The sequence below is a fragment of the Trachemys scripta genome, chromosome 12 (assembly GCF_013100865.1).
Source record: "Trachemys scripta elegans isolate TJP31775 chromosome 12, CAS_Tse_1.0, whole genome shotgun sequence".
NCBI lineage: Eukaryota > Metazoa > Chordata > Testudines > Emydidae > Trachemys > Trachemys scripta.
Genome location: NC_048309.1, coordinates 31,691,487 through 31,705,482, shown reverse-complemented (window position 1 = coordinate 31,705,482; position 13,996 = coordinate 31,691,487). Strand labels below are relative to the sequence as shown.

The window sequence follows — 13,996 nt, the reverse complement described above, 5'->3', positions numbered from 1 at the left end:
CTCAAGTACATGCAGCAGAAATCCTTACTATTCTAGGACCCATAAAACTCATAGATGTGGCTTCTTCTGGGAGCTCTTTGTCTGTGCCCAGCAACTGGGAGTGGTCAAATTATGGTATTTATCATTATTTCACAGAAGGGGAAAATGAGGCTGGGGGAGGGGGCTGGCGTAACACACTGAAGTTCACAGTGTAAGAAACATTTGGGAAAGGCAGGACTAGTGTGCTGGTTTCCTGTGCTTTAACCAGGAGACCAGCCTGACTTAACAGAATGTGTTACACACTCTAGGGAAGTCTGTGACATTCTGTTGAGTTCACGTGTCCCCAAGGTGATGGGAAGCTGAGAGTGGAGTACAAAACAGTTCCCCCCATGCGATCCTTTTGAGCTGCCTTTTATGAGGAAGGTAGGTAGGGGTAAAGACAGTTGGATGGTGATGGAAAGAGATGCTAACTGATGTAGAGATCTACATACTTTGAGAGAGTTGTCTGGTTGTGAAGTGGCAGATTCTCATTTATACAGACTACCCTGCACACCACTCTAGCAGTGTACGAGGTTCATAAAAGGGAAGTACTGTAGAATAATCACAAAGACTTTAAGTCCCCTTGACACTGCTATAGTGGTGTAAAGTTAGCGGCACAGAAATGAGAATCACCTAAGAAATCTTCCTGCAATGTATATATATAGATTTGGGGAAAGCAAGTTACGCCATCCTACAATGCATCACTTAGCAGCAGCCAAGGCTGCTGTGTGTCTCCTGGAGAGAAAAAGATTGGGAATGAAGGGAGTTTATATTGACAAGTTCCATCAGCACAGCTGGTAAGACAGATCCACTAGCCAGACACACCTGGAATTGTAAAAGAAAGTAACTGTATTGTGAAATACCTTCACCTTTCAGGGCAATGTGAGCCAGCTGGAAATCGCCACTGTCATTCTAAAAGTTTGCCTCATTGAGGAGTCAGCTGATCTGTATAGGAAGAATGGATACAGCTCATCTTTATTTTTAAATATATATTTTGTAGTCTAGGATGAGCAAAAGGAAATAGCATTCATTTTAAATTGTGTACCTAATAGAAGGTCAGTTGGGTTTTTTGCATCTAATATTTAGAGAACATATGAACATAACATAAGAACATAAGAATGGCTATGCTGGGTCAGACCAAAGGTCCATCTAGCCCAGGATCATGTCTTCCAACAGTGGCCAATGCCAGGTACCCCAGAAGGAATGAAGAGAACAGGTAATCATCAAGTGATCATCCCGTCACCTATTCCCAGCTTCCAGCAAACAGAGCTAGGGACACCATCCCTGGCTAATAGCCATTGATGGAATATCCATAAAGATATTTTAATTTTCATCCAAAATTGTAATGCATTTTTTTCATTGAAAAAAATGATATTTTTTTGTTTAAAAACATTCAGTTTTAAATCAAAACATTTGTTTGACAGGGTTATTGGTCTAGTGGATGGGGGGAAGCTGTTGATGTGATATATCTTGATGTAAGTCAGGCTTTGACACAACTAGAGAAATGTGGTCTAGAAGAAATTACTATCAGGTGGGTACACAAACGTGTAGTTATGAATGATTTACTGTTAAACTGGGACGGCGTGCCTAGTGAAGCCCTGCCAGGCTCAGTCCTAAGTCCAGTACTGCACAATATTTTCATTAATAACTCGGATAATGAAATGGAGACTATGCTTAATAAAACTGTAGGTGACGCCAAGCTAGGAAGGGTTTCAAGCACTTTGGAGGACAGGATTAGAATTCAAAACGACCCTGAAAAATTAGAGAATTGGTCAACAATCAGCAAGATGAAATTCAAGCAAGACAAGTGCATTTTCCAAAACTTAGGAAGGGAAAATCAAATGCATAACTACAAAATGGGGGATAACTATCTAAGTGGTCGTACTGCTGACAAGTATCTGGGGGTTATAGTGGATCCCCTATTGAATATGAGGGAATGAAAACCAATAGTAAAAGGTTCTATTGCCATATAAATAAAAGGAAAACAAGGAAAGAAGTTGGACTGCTAAGCACTGAGGATGGGGTAGAGATCAAAAATAATCTCAGCATGGATTTACACCTAAAAAAGTACTTTGCCTCAGTTTTTAATAAGGCTAATGAAGAATTTAGGAGTAGTGGCAGGGTGGCTTGTGGACCGCAGGATGACTATGAGTCGACAATGTGACGTGGCGGTGAAAAATGCGGTCTTGGGATGTATTAGGCGAGGTATATCTAGTAGGGATAGGGAGGTCCTGCTTCCGTTGTATAAGGCGCTGGTGAGACCTCATTTGGAGTACTGTGTGCAGTTCTGGTCTCCAATGTTTAAAAAAGATGAACTCAAACTGGAACGGGTGCAGAGAAGGGCGACTAAGATGATCAGAGGAATGGAAAACCTGTCGTATGAAAAGAGATTAGAGGAGCTTGGGTTGTTTAGTCTGACAAAGCGAAGGCTGAGGGGGGATATGATTGCTATCTTCAAATATATCAGAGGGGTTAATACAAGGGAGGGAGAGGAATTATTCCAGCTTAGTACTAATGTGGACACGAGAACGAATGGATACAAACTGGCCGGGGGGAAGTTCAGGCTTGAAATTAGACGAAGGTTTCTGACCGTCAGAGGGGTGAAATATTGGAACGGCCTTCCGAGGGAAACGGTAGGGGCGACGGACCTGTCTGGTTTTAAGATTAAGTTGGATAAGTTTATGGAGGGAATGGTTTAATGGTAAAACATAGTAGCCGAGGAAAACCAAGCAATGGTACATGAATAGCATAATGGCCAACAAGGGTCAGGCTAGAGACTCTTGCCTATATGCTCGGGGTATTACTGATCGCCATATTTGGGGTCGGGAAGGAATTTTCCTCCAGGGTAGATTGGCTGAGCCTCTGGAGGTTTTTCGCCTTCCTCCGCAGCATGGGGCAGGGATCACTAGCAGGAGGGTCTCAGCCGATTGAAGTTACTAAAACACAGGATTGGGGACTTCAACGGCAGAGTCCAGGGAAGGGTCTTGCGGCCTGCGGCATGCAGGGGGTCAGACCGGATGATCATGGTGGTCCCTTCTGACCTTGAAGTCTATGAGGCTAATGGGAACGAGGATATGGAGGTAGAAATTACCACGTCTGAAGTGGAAGTCAAACTCAAACAGCTTAATGGACTATATCAGGGGCAGGGGGAAGGGTATTGTCTCCATCCAACAATATTAAAGGAATTGGCACATAAAACTGCAAGCCCAATAGCAAGGATATTTAATGAATCTGTAAACTTGGGGGATGTAACCTATGAGTGGAGAATTGCTAATATAGTTTCCATTTTTAAGAATATGAAAAAATGATCTGGGAAACTACAGGTCTGTTAGTTTGACCTCAATTGTATGCAAGGTCTTAGAACAAATTTTGAAAGAGAAAGTAGTTAAGGACATAGAGGTTAAGTGTAATTGGGACAAAATACAACATGTTTTTTTAAAAGGTTAATCGTGGCAGACCAAAGTGATCTCTTTCTTTGAAAAGCTAACTGATATTTTAGACAAAAGAAATGCAGTAGATCTGCACTACCTGTATTTGTGTAAGGCATCTGATACAGTTCCACATAGAAAATTCTTAGTTAAATGGGAGAAGATGGGGATTATTATGAGAACTGAAAAGTGGATAAGAAACTGCTTAAAGAGGAGCCTACAACAGGTCATACTGAAAGGTGAACTGTCAGGAGAGAGCGAGGTTACTAGTGGAGTTCCAATCTTATTTAACATTTTTAATACTGACCTTGGCACAAAAAGTGGGAGTGTGCTAATAAAATTTGCCGATGACATAAAGTTGGAAGGTATTGCCCATACAGAGGAGGACCAGAATATCATACAACAAGATCTGGACAACCTTGTAAACTGGAATAATAGAAATGGGGTGAAATGTAATAGTGCAAAGTACAAGGTCATTCATTTAGGGACTAACAACAAGATTTTTTGCTGTAAACTGGGAGAAAGACCTGGGTGTACTGTTGATCACAGGATGACTATGAGCTACCAATGTGTTGAGACCTTGAAAAAGACTAGTTCAGTCCTAGGATGCATCAGGCAAGGTATTCCATTAGAGACAGGTTAGTGTTGGTACTATAATACAAGTCAATAGTGAGATATCATCTGGAATATTCTGTCTCCTGTTTTTGAGAAAGATGAATTCAAACTGGAACAGGTGCAGAGAAGAGCCACTAGGAGAATCCGAGGAATGGAAAACCTACCTTGTGACAAGAGACTCAAAAAACTAGGCTTGTTTAGCCTAACCAAAAGAAGGCTGAGGGGAGATATGATTGCTGTCTATAAATACATCAGAGGGATAAACACCAGGGAGGGATAGGAGTTATTTAAGTTAAGCACCAATGTGAACACAAGAACAAATGGCTATAATTGGCCATCAGCAAGTTTAGGCTTGAAATTAGACAAAGGTTTCTAACCATCAGTGGAGTGAAGTTCTGCAACAGCCTTTGAAGGGGAGAAGTGGGGGCAAAAAACCTAACTGGCTTCAAGACTGAACCTGATAAGTTTATGGAGGGGATGGTATGATGGGGCTGCCTACAATGGCATGTAGCCAATATGCAACTGCTAGTGGCAAATATCCCTAGTGGCTGGAGATGGGTAACTAGATGGGGAGGGCTCTGAGTTACTACAGAAAATTCTTTTCCAGGGGTCTGGCTGGTGGGTCTTGCCCACATGCTCAGGGTCTAACTGATCAGCATATATGGGGTCAGGAAGGAATTTTCCCCCAGGTCAGAGTGGGGTTTTTTCACTTTCCTCTGCAGCATGGGGCATGGGTCACTTGCTGGTTTAAACTGGTGTAAATGGTGGATTCTTTGTAACTTTAAGTATTTAAACCATGATTTGAGAATTTGGAAACTCAGACAGAGGTTAGGGGTCTAATACAGAAGTGGGTGGGCGAGGTTCTATGGTCTGTGATGTGCAGGAGCTCAGACTACATAGTCATGATGGTCCATTCTGACCTTAACATCTATGAGACTTAGGTGTCCCTGATGTACAATGGGGACAATTATACTTGCCTAGTCAACCATTCACTCCACTGTGCCTTCAATCAGGCCGCTAGAATGCTGGTGTGTTGTGCAGATGAATGGTCATTCTCTGCACAATGCTGCTGTAAAGAGCTACACAAGTGCTAAGGATCATTAGCTGTCTGAGGATGATTTCAAACAACACTACAGAGAATGGACATTGCAGCTGGGGTGTTCAAAGAAGCCTAAGGGAGTTCCTGGTGCAGCTTTCACTGAGTTATTTTACTAGGAGGGTGGTGAAGCACTGGAATGGGTTACCTAGGGAAGTGGTGGAATCTCCATCCCTAGAGATTTTTAAGGCCCGTCTTAACAAAGCCTTGGCTGGGATGATTTAGTTGATGTTGGTCCTGCTTTGAGCAGGGGATTGGACTAGATGACCTCTTGAGGTCTCTTCCAACCCTAATATTCTATGATTCTATTATTTTAATGTTATAGAGAGCTGGGTACCTGAGTCCCCTAGACCCCTCTGAAAATACCAGGGTACAATGATGATCGAACATTTATTCTTCATGCCATAAACTGATGTCTCTCTCAGCTCCGGGAGCAATCACCATTGTAAAATGTGGCAAATATGCATGCAATAGTGGGGTGAGTTATAGGTTTCTTAAGCATTTGGCCTTGGACATTGTTTGGAACATTATTCCTAACTATAGTTCTGATCTATCGCAGACTTTAAGGTTTGAGTGGAGATGATTTTCAGGGGAGGTGAGTAGTGGGTTGTTATGTGAAAGAGAAATGGGGAAGCCATTGAAATGTAAATCTTGGAAGTTGCATCTTTGTTGTTTGTTTTTACTGGTTTGTGTCTCTTGTCTTTTAGATTGCAAGCTTTTTGGAGTAGGGGTGGCTTCTATGCTATGTTTATTCAGTGCCTAGCACAATGGGTCTCCAACCACAGGTGGGACCTTAAAATTCTACTAGAAGACAACAAGAAATAATAAACATAACTGCTATTTTCTATTTTTTTCCTTGTTACTGAGAATTTGATTTGGGTTTTTCAAAAGACACTATGAAAAATGGAAACAAGAATTCTATTTTGTGAAAAATGACATGGTTTCGCACTTTGTTTTCATTCCAATATGGAACAAAAATAAGACTCAAATTGGGTTCCCTAAATCCCAAATAAGTGCCCTAAATAATGGTATAGAAAGCTGATTTTTTTTTCAGTTTTTTTTTTAATTAGAAATTTCACTCTGAACATGAGACACCAGCCTGATGAGATTTTCAGCTAAACTTAGTGTGTTTTCATGAATTATTCTAGTTTCAACAAAATGGCATTTTTCAAAGGGATACAGTTTTCTAGAATTTTTTTTTACCACTCTAGGCGCAAGTAACACAAGCCCGATTGAAGGTCAGAAGAGTGCAAAGGATTTAGGATTAGAAATCCTGTCAACCTTCAATGCAACTTGTGCAAAAACTCCAGCTCTGTCCTGAGTAGACAGCAAAGTTGTCTTCCAAGGTTAGTGATGAAAAGAATGGACCAAATCCTGAAACTTTCTCAGGGGTGGGTGGAGTGGGGTTGCTGAGCAAGATCATTAAGACATGAAAGATACCATAGGATGAACATGCATCCTCATGGATCTTATAAGAATGATGAATTGAAATCTCATCTTCATTGTGGAGATGGAAAGATGCACAAGGCAGGACGGTGTTGAGTAGTACCCCTTTTACCTTCTCTTATCTTAGCTTTATTAACAGATTGTGGGATCTGTACTTCTGCACACCCAAATTTGTGTTCAATGTGTTTAAATGCCTTATGATCTCTCATGTCTTGACAGATGGACGTCATGGCTGCGACAAAAATAAGAAATCAAACCAGCGTGCAGGAGTTCATCTTACTGGGCTTTCCCGGAACTTGGTATTTCCAGATGTCCCTTGCTGTGCTGTTTTCTGTGATGTACGTCCTAACCATCCTAGGGAATGTGTCCATCATAGCCCTAGTGAGGACCCATCCACGGCTCCACATCCCTATGTACTTCTTCCTCTGCAATCTCTCCTTCCTGGAGATCTGGTACACCACAGCATGTGTTCCCAAGGCTATTGGCGTCATGCTGGGCACAAGCCAAACCATCTCATTTGCTGTCTGTCTCCTGCAATTGTTTTTTCTCCTCTCCATGGGCGCCACAGAATGTTTCCTCCTGGCCGTCATGGCCTATGACCGCTACCTGGCCATATGCCATCCATTGCGCTACAGTTCCCTCATGAACAGCACTTTCTGTGCTCAGCTGTCCCTTGCCTCTTGGCTGTGTGGTTTCCTGGCTATCTCTGTGCTTGTGTCTCTAATATCCAGGTTGCCTTTCTGTGGCCCAAATATCATCAATCATTTCATTTGTGACATAGATTCCTGGATAGCCCTTTCCTGTGCTGACGTGCGCCTCGTTGAGCTGGCAACATTCATCGACTCGTTCATTGTTGTCATGGTCTCATGTGCAATAACCGTGGTCTCCTACATTTTCATTATCTCCACCATCTTGAGAATCCCTTCAGCCCAAGGCTGGCAAAAGACCTTTTCCACTTGCATGGCCCATCTTACCATTGTGACTATCTGGTACGGCTCTGCCATTTTTCTTTTTCTCAAGCCTTCTGCGCAGAACTCACTGGATTTGAACAAAACTGTCAACATCTTTAACACTATTGTAACTCCACTATTAAACCCTTTCATTTACACTCTAAGGGTATGTCTACACTACGCGATTAATCCGAATTTATATAATTCGGATTTGAAAAACAGGTTGTATAAAGTCGAAATGAATGCGGCCACACTAAGCACATTAATTCGGTGGTGTGCGTCCAAGTACCGGGGCTAGCGTCGATTTCTGCACCGTTGCACTGTGGGTAGCAATCCCATAGCTATCCCATAGTTCCCGCAGTCTCCCGCGCCCATTGGGATTGTGGGTTAAGACCCCAGTGCCTGATGGGACAAAAAACATCGTCGCAGGTGGTTCTGGGTACAGCCTCACCTCCTCCCTCCCTCCCTCCCTGCATGAAAGCAACGGACGGCAGACAACCATTTTCGCGCCTTTTTTCCTGGGTGGGTGAACACTGCAGACTCCATACCACGGCAAGCATGGAGCCCGCTGAGCTCAAGACAGCAGTCATGAATATTGTAAACACCTCGCGCGTTCTCGTGGAGTTTATGCTCAGCCAGGACCAGAAAAACGAGGCGAGGAGGCAGCGGCGGCGGCAGCGCAGCGACAAGCATGATGAGGACATGGACACGGACACGGATACAGAATTCTGTGAAACCACGGGCCCCGGTGCTTTGGAGATCATGTTGTTAATGGGGCAGATTCTATCCATGGAACGCCGATTCTGGGCAAGGGAAACAAGCACAGACTGGTGGGACCGCATAGTGTTGCAGGTCTGGGACGATTCCCAGTGGCTGCGGAACTTTCGCATGCGTAAGGGCACTTTCATGGAACTTTGTGACTTGCTGTCCCCTGCCCTGAAACGCCAGAATACCAAGATGAGAGCAGCCCTCACAGTTGAGAAGCGCGTGGCGATAGCCCTGTGGAAGCTTGCAACGCCAGACAGCTACCGGTCAGTCGGGAATCAATTTGGAGTGGGCAAATCTACTGTGGGGGCTGCTGTGATGCAAGTAGCCAAAGCAATCACTCAGGTGCTGCTACGAAAGTTAGTGACTCTGGGAAATGTGCAGGCTATAGTGGATGGTTTTGCTGCAATGGGATTCCCTAACTGTGGTGGGGCAATAGACGGAACCCATATCCCTATCTTGGCACCGGAGCACCAAGCCACCGAGTACATAAACCGCAAGGGGTACTTTTCAATGGTGCTGCAAGCACTTGTGGATCACAAGGGACGTTTCACCAACATCAACGCGGGCTGGGCGGGAAGGGTTCATGACGCTCGCGTCTTCAGGAACACTACTCTGTTTAAAGGGCTGCAGCAAGGGACTTACTTTCCGGACCAGAAAATAACCGTTGGGGATGTTGAAATGCCAATAGTTATTCTTGGGGACCCAGCCTACCCCTTAATGCCATGGCTTATGAAGCCATACACAGGCAGCCTGGACAGGAGTCAGGAGCTGTTTAACTACAGGCTAAGCAAGTGCAGAATGGTGGTAGAATGTGCATTTGGCCGTTTAAAAGGTCGTTGGCGTTCATTATTGACTCGCTCTGACCTCAGCCAAAGAAATCTCCCCATTGTTATTTCTGCTTGCTGTGTGCTCCACAATCTCTGTGAAAGTAAGGGGGAGACCTTTATGGTGGGGTGGGAGGCTGAGGCAAATCGCCTGGCTGCTGATTATGCGCAGCCAGACACCAGGGCGATTAGAAGAGCACACCAGGAAGCGCTGTGCATCAGAGAAGCTTTAAAAACCAGTTTCATGGCTGGCCAGGCTACAGTGTGAAATATCTGTTTGTTTCTCCTTCATGAAAACCCGCCCCCTTTATTGACTGATTTTCTGTAAGGAACCCACCCTGCCCCTTCCCCCAGCTTTCTTTCAAACCAAATAAAGTCACTATCATTTAAAAATCATTTATTCTTTATTAATAGATTAGAAAAAGAGGGAGGGAACCCGGGTGGTATTTGGGAGGAGGATTGCTGGGAAGGAAAAAGCCACAAAGAAAAGGTTAAAAAAATGACAGCCTTTTGCTTGGGCTTTCTACTGGGGTGGAATGGGAAGGTGTACGGAGCCTCCCCCCCGCGTTCTTACACGTCTGGGTGAGGAGGATACGGAACATGGGGAGGGGGGAGGGTGGAACAGGGGCTGAAGCGGCAGTCTGTTTTCCAGCAGCCGTTCCTGAACCTCCACCAGACGCCGGAGCATGTCTGTTTGCTCACGCAGCAGCCCCAGCATTGCATCCTTCATCCTCTGGTCTTCCTGCCGCCACCTCTCATCTCGAGCGTCCCTCCTCTCCTCACGTTGGTCCCTCATGTCCTCACGTTGGTCCCTCCTGTCCTCACGTTCACTGACTTCTTTCCTATACTTTGAAACTGTTTCCTTCCACTCATTCAGATGAGCTCTGTCACTGCGGCTGGATTCCATAATTTCAGAAAACATCTCATCTCGCGTTCTCTTCTTACGACGCCTTATCTGTGATAACCTTCGGGATGGAGGAGGGAGGCTTGAGGAATTTGCAGCTGCTGTAGGGAGGGGAAAAAGAGAGAATTGTTTAAAAAGCTACATTTTACAGAACAATGCTTATACTCTTTCACGGTGACCAACACTATTCACATTACATAGCACATGTGATTTCTGTGCAAGGTCGCATTTTGCCTCTTAATGCTGAGTGCCTGTGGCTTTGCTGCTAGAGATCACAGGTCTGGGCTACAGAATTCGGCTTGCATGCGGCCATGGTAAGCCATTGTCTTACAGCTTCTGCGCCCTCCTTTCCCACATACCAAGCATAGCTTGTAGAGTGCTGCGGTTTTTCTGTTAACATTCAGCAGCACTAAAGGATGCACTGCCCAGAAACCTTCTGGCAAGGCTTTCGGAGTACCTCCAGGAGAGCTTCATGGAGATGTCCCTGGAGGATTTCCGCTCCATCCCCAGACACGTTAACAGACTTTTCCAGTAGCTACAGACTTTTCCAGTAGCTGAACTGACCGCGAATGCAAAGTCAGGCAAAGTAATCATTAAAAACCGTTTGCTTTTAAAACAAGTTTTGTATTTTAAAAGGTAAACTCACCTGAGGTCCCTTCCATGGGGTCAGAGTCTTGGGTACTGGCTTGGGAGGCTTGGGAGGGTACTTCAGTCAGGGTGATAAAAAGATCCTGGCTGTTGGGGAGAATGGAGTGCTGTGTGCTCTCTGCAAGCTCATCCTCATCCTCCTCCTCCTCCTCTACCCCATCGGCAGAATCCTCAGGCGTCGCTGATGAGACTATCCCCGACCCAGAATCCACGATCACAGGTGGGGTAGTGGTGGCAGCCCCCCCTAGAATTGCATGCAGCTCGGCGTAGAAGCGGCATGTCCGCGGCTCTGACCCGGAGCGACCGTTTGCCTCCTTTGTTTTTTGATAGGCTTGTCTGAGCTTCTTGACTTTCACGCGGCACTGATCTGAGTCCCTATTGTGGCCTCTCGCCATCATGCCCTTGGAGATTTTTTCAAAAGTTTTTGCATTTCGTCTTTTAGAACGAAGTTCTGCAAGCACTGAATCCTCTCCCCATACAGCGATCAGATCCAGTACCTCCCTCACGGTCCATGCTGGTGCTCTTTTTCGATTATCAGCCTGCATGGTTACCTGTGCTGATGAGCTATCTGTGGTCACCTGTGCTTTCCACGCTGGGCAAACAGGAAATGGAATTCAAATGTTCGCGGGGCTTTTCCTGTCTACCTGGCCAGTGCATCCGAGTTTAGATTGCTGTCCAGAGTGGTCACAATGATGCACTGTGGGATTGCTCCTGGAGGCCAATACCATCGAATTGCGGCCACACTAACCCTAATTCGAATTGCTAAAATCGATTTTGGCACTACTCCGCTCGTCGGGGTGGAGTACAGAAATCGATTTAAAGGGCCCTTTACATCGAAATAAATAGCGTCGTTGTGTGGACGGTTGCAGGGTTAATTCGAATTAAAGCTGATAAATCCGAATTAAAGTCGTAGTGTAGACCAGGCCTAAGAAACAAGGAGGTCAAGGAAGCCTTTGGAAAGACAGTCAGTGGAATACTAAGTGGTTTTAGAAAAGTAGAAACATCATCAAAATGACCAAAACTTTAATCATAATGTCATGAAGGTAATTGATATAGGAAGCAAAAGAATTAAGTCTTGGATTTTTCAAAGGACAGCCAACTCCTTTTCTTTTGCAATTGCAGTTGGACCTACAGCCTACCCCAAACCCTAATGTAACATTTCCTTAGTGCATGTTGTTGTGTCTTTGCTATACAACTTTCCTCATTTACTGTAACAACCTTGAAAGATGAGCTCCAGTGGGAGGAGGAAACTTTTTTGTGTTGAAGATTCCAAGATGCTAGGTTTGAATGTCACTCAGCAGGATCTGTATGGATGGATCCATTGTTAATTGCATAAGGCCCAAGGGAGGTAGGTTTCCAACTTCCATTGGATGTTGTAAGCCTTGCTGCGGCCCTAGGTAGGCTAACATTCATATGTGTTTGTGGCGGGGGAGGGGGAGAGACACTAAATCAACCACCATAGTACCATTTAATTTCAGAAAGGGGAATTAAACAAAAATGAGGAAGTTCATTAAACAGAAATTAAAAAGCAGTCACAAAAGTGAAAGGCCAACAAGCTGTATGGAGACTTTTTAAAAACACCATAATAGAGGCTCAAATTAAATGTGTAACCCAAATTTAAAATCATAGTAAGAGGACCACAGAAGTGCAACCATGGCTAAACAACAAAGTCAAAGAAGCAGTTAGAAGCAAAAAGAAATAGGAAAATAGGAAATTAAATCCTACTGAGGAAAAAAAAAGAGAATCAACTCTGGCAAGTATCAGGGGGTAGCCGTGTTAGTCTGTATCTACAAAAACAACAAGGAGTCTGGTGGCACCTTAAAGACTAACAGATTTATTTGGGCATAAGCTTTCGTGAGTAAAAACCTCACTTCTTCGGATGCATCATGAAAGCTTATGCCCAAATAACTCTGGCAAGTCATTTGTAAAAGTATAATTTGGCAGGCCAAAAAAGAATTTGAAGAGCAGCTAGCCAAAGTCTCAAAGACTTACACCAATATTTTTTAAGTACATCAGACCAGGAATCCTGCCAAATACTCAGTGGGGCCACTGCACAATTGAGATGCTAAAGGAGCACTCAATGTCAGGCCATTGCAGAGAAGCTAAATGAATTCTTTGCATCAGTCTTCACTGCAGAGGATGTGAGGGAGGTTTCCACACCTGAGCCATGCTTTTTAGGTGACAAATCTGAGCAACTTTCCCTGTTTGTGGTGTTAATACAGATGTTGGAACAAATTGCTAAGTTGAGCAATCATAAGTTTCTGGGATCAGACGGGTTTCAACCTAGAGTTCTGAAGGATCTCAAATAGGACATTGCCCAACTACTAAGTGTGGTATGTAACCTATCATTTAAATAAGGTTCTGTACCATATGACTGGAATATAGCTAATATCACACCAATTTTTAAGGATCCAGAGATGATTCTGGCAATTACAGGCCAGTAAACCTAATTTCAGTATCAGGGAATTTATCAGACACATGGATGAACAGAATTTGTTTGGGAACAGCCAACACAACTCATGCCTCACTAATCTATTAGAACTGCTTGAGGGAGTTAACAAACATGTGGATAAGGGTGATCCAGTGGACACAGTGTACTTGGACTTTCAGAAAGCTTTTGAAAAAGTCCCTCACCAAAATCTCTTAAGCAAACTAAATGGTCATGGGATATGAGGGAAGGTTCTCTCATGGATCGGTAACTGGTTAAAAGACAGGAAACAAAAAGTAGGAATAAATGGTCATTTTTCAGAATGGAGAGAAGTTAATAGCAGGGTCCTATGTGGATCTGTACTGGGACATGTGCCATTCAACATATTCATAAATAATCTGGAAAATGGGGCAGAAGGTGAGGTAGAAACATTTGCAGACAATACAAAATTTCTCAAGATAGTTAAATTCAAAGCTGATTGCAAAGAGTAACAAAGGAATCTCACAAAACTGGGGGACTGAGCAACAAAATGGCAGATGAAATTCAATGTTAAAAAATGCAAAGTAATGCACATTGGAAAACATAATCCCAACTGTAAATACAAACTGATTAGATCTAAATTAGCTGTTACCACTCAAGAAAGAGATCTTGGAGTGATTGTGGATAGTTCTCTGAAAACATCCACTCAATGTGCAGACGCCATCAAAAAAACTAACAGAATGTTAAGAATCATTAGGAAAGGGACAGATAATAAGACAGAAAATGTGATAATGCCACTATCTGAAGCCATGGTGTGGCGACACATTGAATACTGTATTCAGTTTCAATTGCCCCATCTCAAAAAAGATATATTAGAATTAGAAATGGTACA

General features: G+C 43.8%; 1 protein-coding gene across 1 annotated transcript in view; it reads left to right on the top strand.

Annotated features, from left to right (window-relative positions):
* Nucleotides 1-6,831: 6,831 nt before the first annotated feature.
* Nucleotides 6,832-13,996, top strand: part of LOC117886026 (olfactory receptor 5AS1-like) — a 107,451-nt gene continuing 100,286 nt past the window's right edge. Inside the window, exon 1 of the mRNA XM_034787659.1 lies at nucleotides 6,832-7,719. Within this exon, the coding sequence (XP_034643550.1) occupies nucleotides 6,832-7,719 (888 nt within the window). The remainder of the gene's footprint in view (nucleotides 7,720-13,996) is intronic.